This window comes from Nerophis ophidion, linkage group LG06 (genome assembly GCF_033978795.1).
Source record: "Nerophis ophidion isolate RoL-2023_Sa linkage group LG06, RoL_Noph_v1.0, whole genome shotgun sequence".
Classification (NCBI taxonomy): domain Eukaryota; kingdom Metazoa; phylum Chordata; class Actinopteri; order Syngnathiformes; family Syngnathidae; genus Nerophis; species Nerophis ophidion.
Genome location: NC_084616.1, coordinates 4,953,253 through 4,968,252, shown reverse-complemented (window position 1 = coordinate 4,968,252; position 15,000 = coordinate 4,953,253). Strand labels below are relative to the sequence as shown.

At 45.8% G+C, this 15,000-nt stretch overlaps 1 protein-coding gene and 1 pseudogene across 1 annotated transcript in view; one reads left to right on the top strand and one right to left on the bottom strand.

Annotated features, from left to right (window-relative positions):
* Positions 1–2,543, bottom strand: part of LOC133553997 (plexin-A1-like) — a 648,088-nt gene extending 645,545 nt beyond the window's left edge. Inside the window, exons 1-3 of the mRNA XM_061902321.1 lie at positions 2,399–2,543; positions 1,267–1,329; positions 33–149 (exon numbers count right to left, since the gene is read on the bottom strand). Of these exons, the coding sequence (XP_061758305.1) occupies positions 33–149; positions 1,267–1,329; positions 2,399–2,543 (325 nt within the window). The remainder of the gene's footprint in view (positions 1–32; positions 150–1,266; positions 1,330–2,398) is intronic.
* LOC133553996 (plexin-A1-like) overlaps positions 1–15,000 on the top strand; it is a 162,813-nt pseudogene that overhangs the window by 53,273 nt on the left and 94,540 nt on the right.

The window sequence follows — 15,000 nt, the reverse complement described above, 5'->3', positions numbered from 1 at the left end:
CCCCGGTTATCTCCCGCCATTCCTAACCTCACCTTGGCACTGGAGCAGCCTCGGAATGTGCATCTTCCCACGCTGCTCGGTCACACTTAATGCAGCACGGGATGATTGCTTCGGTCCTCGAGTCCCAGCCTGATGCACGCGCTGGGACTCTGGACAGGAGATTGGAACTCTTACAGTATACTTCAAATACAACACAATCATTTATTTTGAGGTGAATTGCTTGAAATTAAATAAGGAATGCTCTCCCTGACCACCTGAGGGCACCACAGACTGTGAATGCTTTTAAAAAGCTTTAAAAACCCTATTTGAAAAAAAAAGCCTTTTTATATACATATATATATATATATATGTGTGCTAGTTCTAGCTATTATACTGTTCTAGTTTTAATTTATATATTTATGTTTTTCATCTTGGGGCGGTATAGCTCGGTTGGTAGAGTGGCCGTGCCAGCAACTTGGGGGTCGCAGGTTCGATTCCCACTCCCGCCATCCTAGTCGCTGCCGTTGTGTCCTTGGGCAAGACACTTTACTCACCTGCTCCCAGTGCCACCCACACCGGTTTGAATGTCACTTAGATATTGGGTTTCACTATGTAAAGCGCTTTGAGTCACTAGAGAAAAGCGCTATATAAATATAATTCACTTCCTCTTTAATATTTTTTAATACACTGTAGCACTTTGAGGTTGTTTGCTCAATGTAAGGTGATTTTACAAATAAAAGCTGTTATTATTAGGACTAGTGCATACAGCGTAATGTTTGGTGATTTAAACGCCCAATTCCAACCCTTGATGTCTTTGGTATGACTTGGCCGGGGTTTGAACTCACAACCTACCCATCCCTGGGCGGATCGCATGAGGATGAACAAAGCTGTCTGTGGAACACTCTCCCTGACGACCTGAGGGCACCACAGACTGTGAATGCTTTTAAAAATGGCCTAAAAACCCTACTTTTTATAAAAGCCTTTTTTTCTTTAGATATATGGATGCTAGTTCTAGCTATTAGGCTGTTCTAGTTATTTTTATTTATTTATGTTTATTATCTTGTATTTTGTTTTTAATACAGTGTAGCACTTTGAGGTTGTTTGCTCAATGTAAAGTGCTTTTACAAATAAAAGCTGTTATTATTAGGACTAGTGCATATAGCGTAATTGTTGGTGATTCAAACGCCCAATTCCAACCCTTGATGCTGAGTGCTAAGCAGGGAGGTATTGGCTCCCATTTTTATAGTCTTCGGTATGACTTGGCCGGGGTTTGAACTCACAACCTACCCATCTTAGGGCAGATTGCATGAGAACGAACGAAGCTGTCTGTAGAACACTCTCCCTGACGACCTGAGGGCACCACAGACTGTGAATGCTTTTAAAAATGGCTTAAAAACCCTACTTTTTATAAAAGCCTTTTTTTCTTTAGATATATGGATATATTCTAGCTATTAGGCTGTTCTAGTTATTTTTATTTATTTATGTTGATTATCTTGTATTTTGTTTTTTATACACTGTAGCACTTTGAGGTTGTTTGCTCAATGTAAGGTGATTTTACAAATACAAGCCATTATTAGTATTACTGCATATAGCATCATTTTTGGTGATTCAAAACCCCAATTATAACCCTTGATGCTGAGTGCTAAGCAGGGATGTATTGGCTCCCATTTTTATAGTCTTTGGTATGACTTGGCCGGAGTTTGAACTCACAACCAACCCATCTTAGGGCAGATCCCATGAGGACGAACAATGGGAGACCTGCTCTGTGGAACGCTCTCCCTGACCTCCTGAGTGTACCACAGACTGTGGATGCTTTTTTTTTTGCTTCGATATATGCGTGCTAGTTCTAGCTATTAGGTTGCTCTAGTTTAGATTCTTCAATTGTTTTTATACACTGTAGCACTTTAAGGTTGTTTGCTCAATATAAAGTGCTTTTACAAATAAAATCATATATATATATATATGTATATCAGGCTATTGTGTTATGTGTTAATTGTACAGGTAGTTCAAAGTGTATTATTGTCAGTAATTAGTGGCAACATTTCAACTTTTTTTCATCTTTTGTTGTTTTTTACTACATTTTTAATGTATTATTTTTCCGACTATACGAAACTCAAATGGCCCCCGGACCTCAGTTTGGACCCCCCTGCCCTAAATGTTGTAGGAGAAGCTGAAATAAAGTGAATTAAGCCAAATAATTTGAAAATGATGTGAAAAAGCACGTGTGCTGACTCAATAATAAACTATCTGTGTTTTGGCGTCTCGTCGCTTCTCGGAGGGAAATGATCTCTGTTCTTTTACCGGCCCGCGGGGAGGTCGGAGGTCAAGTTGAACCGCCGGTCACCCGCATAAACCAGAGGAGGGTCTGAATCCCCCCTTCAAAGTGTGCTGTCAGCGCCAACACGTGTTAATCACAAACAGATTGAGTCCAACGCCAGGTCCTCGGCGGGCGTGGACCGTGTGATTAGCGGTGCGAGGACGGCGCGGGAGACAGGCGTGGAGCGGCCTTGGACTAGCCCCGCGACGTCGGCCGCGTAAGTGAGTGCCGGTTTAGCGGCGAGCATGACGCATGGCGGGGGAAGGACCGCGTGAGAAACTCAATTGGATTTTGCTAAATGACGATGATGACTTTTTTTTCCCGTTTACTGCCAAGTGACAATTACTTGTGTGCCGCGGCGCCGTAAAAGTGTCACACGCCTTGGAGAAATACGAGCGTGCAGTACATATGTGTGGCAAGATGCAGCGCCACGCAGCATAGCGCTGGCACCAGCTGGATTAGGAATTACGGAGTGAGTCCACTTGGGTCACTATTTGCATGCTAACATTTAGCGGCATAACTTCGAAAAGCGTCAAAATAAAATGACAGTTGGGCTACAAAAAAAACCCCTGGCTTAACAGACCCATTGTAAAGTAACGAAAACATCAACCCTGAAGGTAACGTCTGCCCTTTGCTCCTTGACGACAGTCTGCACCGGAGCCAAACAGCAGGACGGGTGAAACAACTACCTTGTTACCTTTCACTATTTATAACTCCTTGTGCAGATCTGAATGTTCATTATTTCACCTTTACTGTTAGTTTTGAAGCCCAAATATTGTACTTCACCCCCACTCTTTATTAACCAGTAGAATTGTCGTTTTTTTGCCATTTTTCCTCTCCAAGATGTTATTGCTTGTGTGCACTTTGTGTGTGCTTTTTGACACACGCCGCAGATGAAAGAATGATACCGGTACTTGTCAAAGGCAGTGTACCGTATTTCCTTGAATTGCCGCCGGGTCAAACTCGTTTCGCAAAATATTATTTTTATTAATGCAATTGTCTCAAATTTCTGCCGGGTCAAACTCGTTTCGCCAAATAATTAACATATGCCTAGAATTTCTGCCGGGTCAAACTCGTTTCGCCAAGTAATTAGCACATGCCTGGAATTTCCACAGGGTCAAACTCGTCACGTCACGAGTGACACTTCACCTGTCATCATTTTCAAAATGGAGGAGGCTGATCTCAATCATTTGAAATCGCATAAAGGGAAGAAGATTAAGAGCTATTCAGTAGGATTTAAGGTTCAAGCTATTGAATATGCTAAAAAGAACAGTAAGCAGCTTTGTTTTATTAATATACCGTAGCTGCGTGTGTCAAATATGAGTCATTAAATGATCCTTCTTGCGACTACTCGGCTGCAGAAGAAGTGACAACAAGCAGCAAGAGTGAGCGGCGACCGTTTATTTTTTCCTCTCGCTTGCACTTTTAACATGGAGGATTACATATCTAAAATAAAACAGTTTTCTAAACTGGACTTTCAATCGAAGCAGGAGGTAATAAAGGAAGATCTCCATCGAGACAGAGAGACTTTTAAAACTGAAGAAAGATAAGGAAGACTTCTTTAAACAAGTTATCGATGCTTTTGATCAGAAGGAGCTGCGCATGGACTTCATTTATAAGTAAAGGTAAAACAATAATAACGTTTTTTTTATTAAATGTGCTTTTCATGATGGTATCCTTACATCACACTCAAATTTTTAAGCGCAGGCCTAAATTTACGGCATGGTAAGCGCCGGAGTGAGAAGAGGTTTTAAATTAATTAGCGCCCCGGCGGCAATTCAAGGAAATACGGTAGTACCGATTTCAATCAATTAGTATCAGGGTACTTTATTAGTATAGCGTACAACCTTATATCAAACTACCATAAAACTGCTCTCCGCAATGTGAGTTTGTGTATATTAGAATGACTTGAAAATCACCTGAGTAGTAAAAACCCGAGCAAAGGTTTTCAATTTTCATCAAAACCATAAAACGGTTCCAATTTAGTGGACTCGACCCCCGGCGTCTTTGGCATTTTTTTTTTTTTTTTTTTTTAAAGAGCGGCGTGCGGCCACAGCTCCAACGCCCCGGATTTAGTCCGCCTCTTTCTTCGCCGTGAACTTTTATGAAGCACTTTCATTTATATTAAAGATGCAAATGTAGCCTTTGCGGGGAGATTGATATGCATGGAGGAAAACGTGTGTGTGTGTGTGTGTGTGTGTGTGTGTGTGTGTGTGTGTGCAGGACTTTATCGGCGTCCTCTGTTCATTAGCCCGGCGTAATTGTGTTAGCAGTGTTGCTTGCAGGCGCCGGCAGGAAAATATCTGCGTTTAAAGGTCACATCGGAGTAGATATGACACACCAACGGATGACACACGCGTTCATACCCGCAGACATTGGACACACACACACACATACACACACACACTTCCTCCCTGTAATGCACATGACGACACATTTGGTGTGTTGCCTTGGGGTATGCATATGTATTTGTGTGCATGTGTAGGTGTGCGATTGGAGCGCTACTGTTTAATCAAGTGTGATATGCCTTGGCATCTGCGTGAAGGCAGCTGAAAGAGACATTATCTCCAGTGTGTGTGTGTGTGTGTGTGTGTGTGCGCAGCGTTTGATCACATCATCAAATGAATGCGGGCTACGATAAAGAAAGCTTGCCTAAAAGAGAGATTGGGAATAAATAGCAACTGTAGATGAAATACACAACAGTTAAAGGCCTATTTGCAACATTGTGAGAGCGCCGTGTTGTTATGAAGTGTAATTGTCACTGTCAGAATAATTGGATGCAAGTTATCACTCGACTTGTTTGCTGGCAGTTCAGCTTGCCCTGCGTCCTGTGGTCACGATCCACCGGTGCCTTATCAAGCGAAAGGTCGGGCAGCTTGTAAATCTCCACTGTGGACAGCCACAGGGAATGGCCTTATCAGGAGCGGAGAGGGGGCAAACCTGACACCGCTCCAAGCACCTTTTTGTTTTAACTGTTTATGACATACTTGCCAACTCTCCCGTTTTTTCCCGGGAGACTCTCGAATTTTAGTGTCCCGGGGGCAACCTTTATCCCGAATTTCTCCCCAACAATATCGGGGACGTTCCTTAAAGGCAGTGCCTTTGGCGTCCTGTACAACCTGTCATCACGTCCGCTTTTCCTCCGTACAAACAGCGTGCCGGCCGAGTCACATGATACATGCGGGCGGTATAGCTCGGTTGGTAGAGTGGCTGTGTCAGCCACTTGAGGGTTGCAGGTTCGATTCCCGCCTCTGCCGTCCGAGTCACTGCCGTTGTGTCCTTGGGCAAGACACTTCACCCACCTGCTCCCAGTGAAGTGAAGTGAATTATATTTATATAGCGCTTTTCTCTGGTGACTCAAAGCGCTTTTACATAGTGAAACCCAATATCCAAGTTACATTTAAACCAGTGTGGGTGGCACTGGGAGCAGGTGGGTAAAGTGTCTTGCCCAAGGACACAGCGGTAGTGACTAGGATGGCGGAAGTGGGAATCGAACCTGCAACCCTCAAGTTGCTGGCACGGCCACTCTACCAATCGAGCTATGCCGCCCCAGTGCCACCCACACTGGTTTAAATGTAACTTAGATATTGGGTTTCACTATGTAAAGCGCTTTGAGTCACTAGAGAAAAGTTCACTTCACTTTTACACACAAACAAGTGAATGCATAGCATACTTGGTCAACAGCCATACAGGTCACACGGAGGGTGGCCGTATTAACAACTTTAACACTGTTTTTATTATTATAACTTAGATTTATATCGCGCTTTTCTAAACACTCAAAGCGCTCACAGAGAAGTAGGACTCAACATTTATTCACACCTGGTGGTGGTAAGCTACATCAGTAGCCACAGCTGCCCTGGGGTAGACTGACGGATATGTTGCGAATATGCGCCACACTGCGAAGCCACACCAAACAAGAATGTTTGGGGACGTTGGTAGACTGCCTTGGGGGTAGACTGATGGATATGTTACAAATATGCACCACACTGCGAAGCCACACCAAACAAGAATGTTTGGGGACGTTGGTAGACTGCCTTGGGGTAGACTGACGGATATGTTGCAAATATGCGCCACACTGCGAAGCCACGCCAAACAAGAATTTTTGGGGACGTTGGTAGACTGCCTTGGGGTAGACTGACGGATATGTTGCAAATATGCGCCACACTGTGAAGCCACACCAAACAAGAATGTTTGGGGACGTTGGTAGACTGCCTTGGGGTAGGCTGACGGATATGTTACAAATATGCGCCACACTGTGAAGCCACACCAAACAAGAATTTTTGGGGACGTTTGTAGACTGCCTTGGGGTAGACTGACGGATATGTTACAAATATGCGCCACACCAAACAAGAATGTTTGGGAACGTTGGTAGACTGCCTTGGGGGTAGACTGACGGATATGTTGCAAATATGCGCCACACTGTGAAGCCACACCAAACAAGAATGTTTGGGGACGTTGGTAGACTGCCTTGGGGTAGACTGACGGATATGTTGCAAATATGCGCCACACTGTGAAGCCACACCAAACAAGAATGACAAACACATTTCGGGAGAACATCCGCACTGTAACACAACAGAACAAATACCCATAAACCCTTGCAGCACTAACTCTTCCAGGACACTACAATATACAACCCCCCCCCCCATCTCCTGAATTCGGAGGTCTCAAGGTTGGCAAGTATGCTTTATGACCCAGTGCAGCTGCTGCATAACGAGACCCCTCCCCTTAGAAGCAGCTGTTGGTAGAGTGGCCGTGCCAGCAACTTGAGGGGTTCCAGGTTCGATCCCCGCTTCTGCCATCCTCGTCCCTGCCGTCATGTCCTTGGGCAAGACACTTTCACCCACCTGCTCCCAGTGCCACCCACACTGCTTTGAAAATGGGGTGGTGTCGCTGGAGCCTATCTCAGCTGCATTGGGGCGGAAGGTGGGGTACACCCTGGACAAGTCGCCACCTTATCTGAGGGCCAACACACTAAATTGGCCAAATATCAATCAATCAATGTTTATTTATATAGCGCGAAATCATGAGTGTCTCACAAGCCATAACGAAATCCTCTGTTCAAAGCCCACATCAGGACAAGGAAAAACTTGAAATAATATATATTTTAATAAAAATAAATAAATAAATAAATAGATTCAGAGTTAAAAATAGCTCGGTTGGTAGAGCGGCCGTGCCAGCAACTTGAGGGTTGCAGGTTCGATCCCCGCTTCTGCCAACCTAGTCACTGCCGTTGTGTCCTTGGGCAAGACACTTTACCCACCTGCTCCCAGTGCCACCCACACTGGTTTTAAATGTAACTTCGATATTGGGTTTCACTATGTAAAGCGCTTTGAGTCACTAGAGAAAAAGCGCTATATAAATATAAATCACTTCACTTCAATTGAAAATAGGATTCGCAAGTTAAAAAAAAAAGGTTTTCATTTAAAAAAAGTTAAAAATAAATAAATATTTGTCAATAAACAAACGATTCCAGGTATTTTGTATTATTTTTTTTTCTTTAAACTTTGTGTCCTCATCCAATCCCAGCGGACCCAGAGAGAAAACCGTGTTTTTGTGGCTTTTAGCAGAGCACCAGTGCACTTGTCAAAGTGGACGCTGAGAGTGGTTGATGCGTCCTTTATCTAAATGTCAATAGCAACCTTGTCTCTGCTGTTCTGGACGGCCTTTTTCTTCCAACAAACATCTTTTGTTTATTTGACGCGTCACTACTACTCCAATGTTGGAGAGACAATACTCACCATCCACTTTTTGGTTCCCAACAAGTGATGGTGAGGGTGCTTGTCCTACTTTCAAGTGTTTTCAAGATCAATAGGAGGATTGCAATTTCAAATTATAATTAAAACTGCAAGCGGCGTTGGTCGGGTCCGCCTTTGGCCGCTGCCGCCGTGTCCCGATCTTAGTCAGACCTACATAGAAGTTTTTGTTTCATCACTCTACAACATTCCTAACAGAATTTACAAGCAGTATTGTCAGTTTTTTTTTTCTTAGGGGGCGCTAGAACCCAATTTTCATTGTTGTGGTTTGTTTTTTTTGATTGGATGGCAATTTTCACCAGTCCTGATGTGTGTGTAAAATTTGGTGAGTTTTGAAGCATGTTAAGGGGGTCAAATTACAGATTAGCGTTTCTGGATGTTGTTGATAAATGGCTTTCGCTTGGCATAGTATAGCTTTAACTTGCACTTTGAAGCATTTTAAGGGGGTCAAATATCAGTTCAAAGAGGCAAAAAAGGCCTTTTTTGCAAAAATTTTGTTTTGAAGGGGTTTTTGCCAACTTCCTGTTGATTTTAGGTATAGAAGTGTTTTATTGGTTAAAATAAATGCCTTTTTTTTTCCCTCATGGAGTACAAACCACGCACGTTTCCATATGAGTTGGGGAATTGTGTTAGATGTAAATATAAACAGAATACAATGATTTGCAAATCCTTTTCAAGCCATATTCAGTTGAATATGCTACAAAGACAACATATTTGATGTTCAAACTCATAAACTTTATTTTTTTTTGCAAATAATAATAATTAACTTAGAATTTCATGGCTGCAACACTTGCCAAAGTAGTTGGGAAAGGGCATGTTCACCACTGTGTTACATCACCTTTTCTTTTAACAACACTCAATAAACGTTTGGGAACTGAGGAAACTAATTGTTGAAGCTTTGAAAGTGGAATTCTTTCCCATTTCTTGTTTTATGTAGAGCTTCAGTCCTTCAACAGTCCGGGGTCTCCGCTGTCCTATTTTACGCTTCATAATTTTCCATGGGAGACAGGTCCGGACTGCAGGTGGGCCAGGAAAGTACCCGCACTCTTTTTTTTACCAAGCCACGCTGTTGTAACACGTGCTGAATGTGGCTTGGCATTGTCTTGCTGAAATAAGCAGGGGCGTCCATGAAAAAGACGGCGTTTAGATGGCTGCATATGTTGTTCCAAAACCGGTATGTACCTTTCAGCATTAATGGTGCCTTCACAGATGTGTAAGTTACCCATGTCTTGGGCACTAATGCACCCCCATACCATCACACATGCTGGCTTTTCAACTTTGCGTCGATAACAGTCTGGATGGTTCGCTTCCCCTTTGGTCCGAATGATACGATGTCGAATATGTTGCGATCCGCTACTTGGATCACCACATGTTTTATACTTCCAGTTGTTGTGTAACTGTTCTACACTCTTACTTCCTGTTTAGTCAGTCACCATGGTTCCTCATTGATCCCACCTGGTAATCACGGTTTCTGCACACCTGTCACTTTTTGATTACTCACCTATTTAAGCCCGTCCCTTTTCGTCATTCTTTCCGGGACTCTAATTTGCCTTCGAGCAACATTCACGACTGTCTACTACCCGTATGTATTTTCTCGCTAGCTCTTATGCTAAGCCACTCGATATTCCAGCTTTCATGCTGAATGTTTTTTTGTTTACTCTTTTGTGTGCTTCGTGCCAAATATAGTTTTTTGTATTTTCTATTCCTAGCTTTCATGCTAGCGCCCTTGGTTTATTTTTGTCTGTTAGCTCCAGTGTTTTTGTTCATAGTCTGTTTTTGTTAAATGTAATAAATCATTTAAACTTACCGTTGCTGTGTTCATGCCGACGCATCCTCGAAGGGACCAATTTGGCATCACTATGCCAACCAGTCGTAACAGAATATTTCCAAAAACAATTTGAAATGTGGACTCGTCAGACCACAGAACACTTTTCCACTTTGCATCAGTCCATCTTAGATGATCTCGGGCCCAGAGAAGCCGGTGCCGTTTCTGGATGTTGTTGATAAATGGCTTTCGCTTTGCATAGTAGAGCTTTACCTTGCACTTACAGATGTAGCGACCAACTGTATTTAGTGACAGTGGTTTTCTGAAGTGTTCCTGAGCCCATGTGGTGATATCCTTTAGAGATTGATGTCGGTTTTTGATACAGTGCCGTCTGAGGGATGGAAGGTCACGGTTATTCAATGTTGGTTTCCGGCCATGCTGCTTACGTGGAGTGATTTCTCCAGATTCTCTGAACCTTTTGATGATATTATGGAGCGTAGATGTTGAAATCCCTAAATTTCTTGCAATTGCACTTTGAGAAAGGTTGTTCTTAAACTGTTTGACTATTTGCTCACGCAGTTGTGGACAAAGGGGTGTACCTCGCCCCATCCTTTCTTGTGAAAGACTGAGCATTTTTTGGGAAGCTGTTTTTATAGCCAATCATGGCACCCACCTGTTCCCAATTAGCCTGCACACCTGTGGGATGTTCCAAATAAGGGCTTGATGAGCATTCCTCAACTTTATCAGTATTTATTGCCACCTTTCCCAGCTTCTTTGTTACGTGTTGCCGGCATCAAATTCTAAAGTTAATGATTATTTGCAACAAAAAAAAAAGGTTATGAGTTTGAACATTAAATATGTTGTCTTTGTAGCATATTCAACTGAATATGGCTTGAAAAGGATTTGCAAATCATTGTATTCTGTTTATATTTACATCTAACACAATTCCCCAACTCATATGGAAACGTGCGTGGTTTGTACTCCATGAGGGGAAAAAAGGCATTTATTATAACCAATAAAACACTTCTATACCTAAAATCAACAGGAAGTTGGCAAAAACCCCTTCAAAACAAATTTTTTGCAAAAAATGGCTCTTTGAACTGATATTTGACCCCCTTAAAATGCTTCAAAGTGCAAGTTAAAGCTATACTATGCCAAGCGAAAGCCATTTATCAACAACATCCAGAAACGCTAATCTGTAATTTGACCCCCTTAACATGCTTCAAAACTCACCAAATTTTACACACACATCAGGACTGGTGAAAATTGCCATCCAATAAAAAAACAAACCCCAACAATGAAAATTGGGTTCTAGCGCCCCCTAAGAAAAAAAACTGACAATACTGCTTGTAAATTCTGTTAGGAATGTTGTAGAGTGATGAAACAAAAACTTCTATGTAGGTCTGACTAAGATGTGTGTGTGTGTGTGTGCGTGCGTGCGTGCGTGCGTGCGTGCGTGCGTGCGTGCGTGCGTGCGTGCGTGCGTGCGTCCGTCCGTCCGTCCGTCCGTGCGTGCGTCCGTCCGTCCGTCCGTCCGTCCGTCCGTCCGTCCGTCCGTCCGTCCGTCCGTCCGTCCGTCCGTCCGTCCGTCCGTCCGTCCGTCCGTCCGTCCGTCCGTCCGTCCGTCCGTCCTCCCTCCCTCCCTCCCACCCACCCAAGCGGGGACCCTGCAGCTAAAGCCATTTAGCGGGTCTTTAAGTGCTTGAATAGGCCAAAACCACACTTCTTTATCAGGGAGTTTGGCGCAGATAATTGAAGTTGGCTGCCGAGCGCGGAACAGCAATTTTGCAGTTTAAGAAAATGAGCGCGAGAAGGAAAACAAGAAAAGAAAACCCGCATTATCCCCAGAATGAAGAAAATCTGTGCAGTCAATGACAAAAAGAAGAAATAATTCCCCAGGGTGGCTATTGTAGTTTCCTACGTGAGAGGCTTTTAGGGATGTATCAGCATCCGTCTTTATAGTCGGCGGCATTAGACGCTTGTTTTATTGTGGCGGCGCTGGCTGTAAAGTGAGCTGTCAGGACAAATGTTCAGCCGCCATTAGCGGGAGCCCAGACCTAAACACACTAATTTGGCAGCGCAGTCGCACTCTTTAACGAGCGATATTTTCCTGCCTTTTTTTCTTTTTTTTTCTTTCTAATGACATGAGATTAAACCGCGTGAGCCGCAGGAGGACGAGGCGGGCGCCAGCCGACATAAATAGCGATAATGCTCCGGCAGATATTAACCGGAGGATGGATTGATACGGACGTGCAGATGCAGGATTTTTGTATTGATACCAGGAACAGGAATGACCTTTAATCAATCAATCAATCAATCAATCAATCAATGTTTATTTATATAGCCCGAAATCACAAGTGTCTCAAAGGGCTGCACAAACCACAACGACAAAAACTCACACCCAATGGGACGTCGGTGACAGTGAAAATGATGACTATGTGAAACCTTGGAGAGGACCGCATATGTGGGCGACCCCCGCCCCTAGGGGACCGAAAGCATTGAATGTCTAGCGGGTCTAACATGATATTGTGAAAGTCCAATCCATAGTGGCTCCAACATAACGGTGAGAGTCCAGTCCAAAGTGGATCTAATATAGTAGCGAGAGTCCCGTCCATAGTGGAGCCCGCAGGAGACCATCCCAAGCGGAGGCAGAGAAGCAGTGCAGAGATATCCACAACAGATACACAGGCGAGCGGTCCATCCTGGGTTCCGACTGTGGACGAGTGGTCCATCCTGGGTCCCGACTCTGGATGAGCGGTCCATCCTGGGTCCCGACTCTGGATGCGCGGTCCATCCTGGGTCCCGACTCTGGACGAGTGGTCCATCCTGGGTCCCGACTCTGGACGAGTGGTCCATCCTGGGTCCCGACTCTGGATGAGCGGTCCATCCTGGGTCCCGACTCTGGATGCGCGGTCCATCCTGGGTCCCGACTCTGGACGTGCGGTCCATCCTGGGTCCTGACTCTGGACGCGCGGTCCATCGTGGGTCCCGACTCTGGACATGCGGTCCATCCTGGGTCCCGACTCTGGACGTGCGGTCCATCCTGGGTCCCGACTCTGGACGTGCGGTCCATCCTGGGTCCCGACTCTGGATGAGCGGTCCATCCTGGGTCTCGACTCTGGACGTGCGGTCCATCCTGGGTCCTGACTCTGGACGCGCGGTCCATCCTGGGTCCCGACTCTGGACATGCGGTCCATCCTTGGTCCCGACTGTGGACGAGTGGTCCATCCTGGGTCCCGACTCTGGATGAGCGGTCCATCCTGGGTCTCAACTCTGGATGTGCGGTCCATCCTGGGTCCTGACTCTGGACGCGCGGTCCATCGTGGGTCCCGACTCTGGACATGCGGTCCATCCTGGGTCCCGACTCTGGACGTGCGGTCCATCCTGGGTCCCGACTCTGGATGAGCGGTCCATCCTGGGTCTCGACTCTGGACGTGCGGTCCATCCTGGGTCCTGACTCTGGACGCGCGGTCCATCCTGGGTCCCGACTCTGGACATGCGGTCCATCCTGGGTCCCGACTCTGGATGAGCGGTCCATCCTTGGTCTCGACTCTGGACGTGCGGTCCATCCTGGGTCCTGACTCTGGACGCGCGGTCCATTCTGTGTCCCGACTCTGGACGCGCGGTCCATCCTGGGTCCCGACTCGGGACGCGCGGTCCATCCTGGGTCCCTACTCTGGATGCGCGGTCCATCCTGGTTCCCGACTCTGGATGAGCGGTCCATCCTGGGTCCCGACTCTGGATGAGCGGTCCATCCTGGGTCCCGACTCTGGACGCGTGGTCCATCCTGGGTCTCGACTCTGGACGCGCGGTCCATCCTGGGTCCCGACTCTAGATGAGCGGTCCATCCTGGGTCCTGACTCTGGACGTGCGGTCCATCCTGGGTCCCGACTGTGAACGAGTGGTCCATCCTGGGTCCCGACTCTGGACGTGCGACCCATCCTGGGTCCCGACTGTGAACGAGTGGTCCATCCTGGGTCCTGATTCTGGACGCTCGGTCCATCCTGGGTCCCGACTCTGGACGTGCGGTCCATTTTGGGTCCCCACTGTGGACGAGTAGTCCATCCTGAGTTCCGAAGTACTGGACAGCCAGTACTTCATCCATGGCCACCGGACCTGTGTGTCCCCCGCCCAACCCCTCCACAAGGGAGAGGGGGGCAGGGGAGAAGAAGAAAAGAAAAGAAGGAAGGAACTATGGCATGAGCAGAGTGAACAGAAGTAGACAAAGCTACAAGCGACAAGACAGGTAGTGGTGACATCAACACGGCACAACAATAATCCAGCACTGACTGGAGGACAAAGCAGGTAAAAATAGGAGCGGGCTGATTGACACCAGGTGTGGCCAGGTGCCAATCAGCCGCAGCTGAGGAGAAAAACAGGAAACAGACCAAATAAGAGCGCTGACAGGAAATAAAGACAGGAAACAAAGACAAATGCAGATGAATGACTAAGACATGTACAGAACAAGCCTGACATTTACTGGACCATAAGGCGCTTTTAAAATACGTACTTTTCCCTCAAAACTCGACAATGCGCCTTTTATCACCTGGTGCACCTAATGTAGGGAATAAGTTTGGTTGAGCTCACTCACCTCAAAGCTATTTTATTTGGTACATGGTGTAATGATAAATCTGACCAGTAGATGGCAGTCAAACATAAGAAGTATGTGTAGACAGCACTATGACGGCAATATGACTCAAGTAAACAACACCAACATTTTATATTGAGATACTCGTGAGTTAGGGCTATATAAATATACTTTGATTGATTGATTGATTCCCGGTAAGGTTTATTCAGGTGTACTGGAGAGGAGGCTACGCAGGATAGTCCAACCTCGGATTCAGGAGGAACAGTGTGGTTTTTGACCTGGTCGTGGAACTGTGGACCAGCTCTATACTCTGGGCAGGGTTCTTGAGGGTGCATGGGAGTTTGCCCAACTAGTCTACATGTGCTTTGTGGACTTGGAGAAGGCATTGGACCGTGTCCCTCGGGAAGTCCTGTGGGGAGTGCTCAGAGGGTATGGGGTATGGCGGTCCTCTCCCTGTATGATCAGTGCCAGAGCTTGGTCCGCATCGCCGGCAGTAAGTCGAACACATTTCCAGTGAGGGTTGGACTCCGCCAAGGCTGTCCTTTGTCACCCATTCTGTTCATAACTTTTATGGACAGAATTTCTAGGCGCAGTCAAG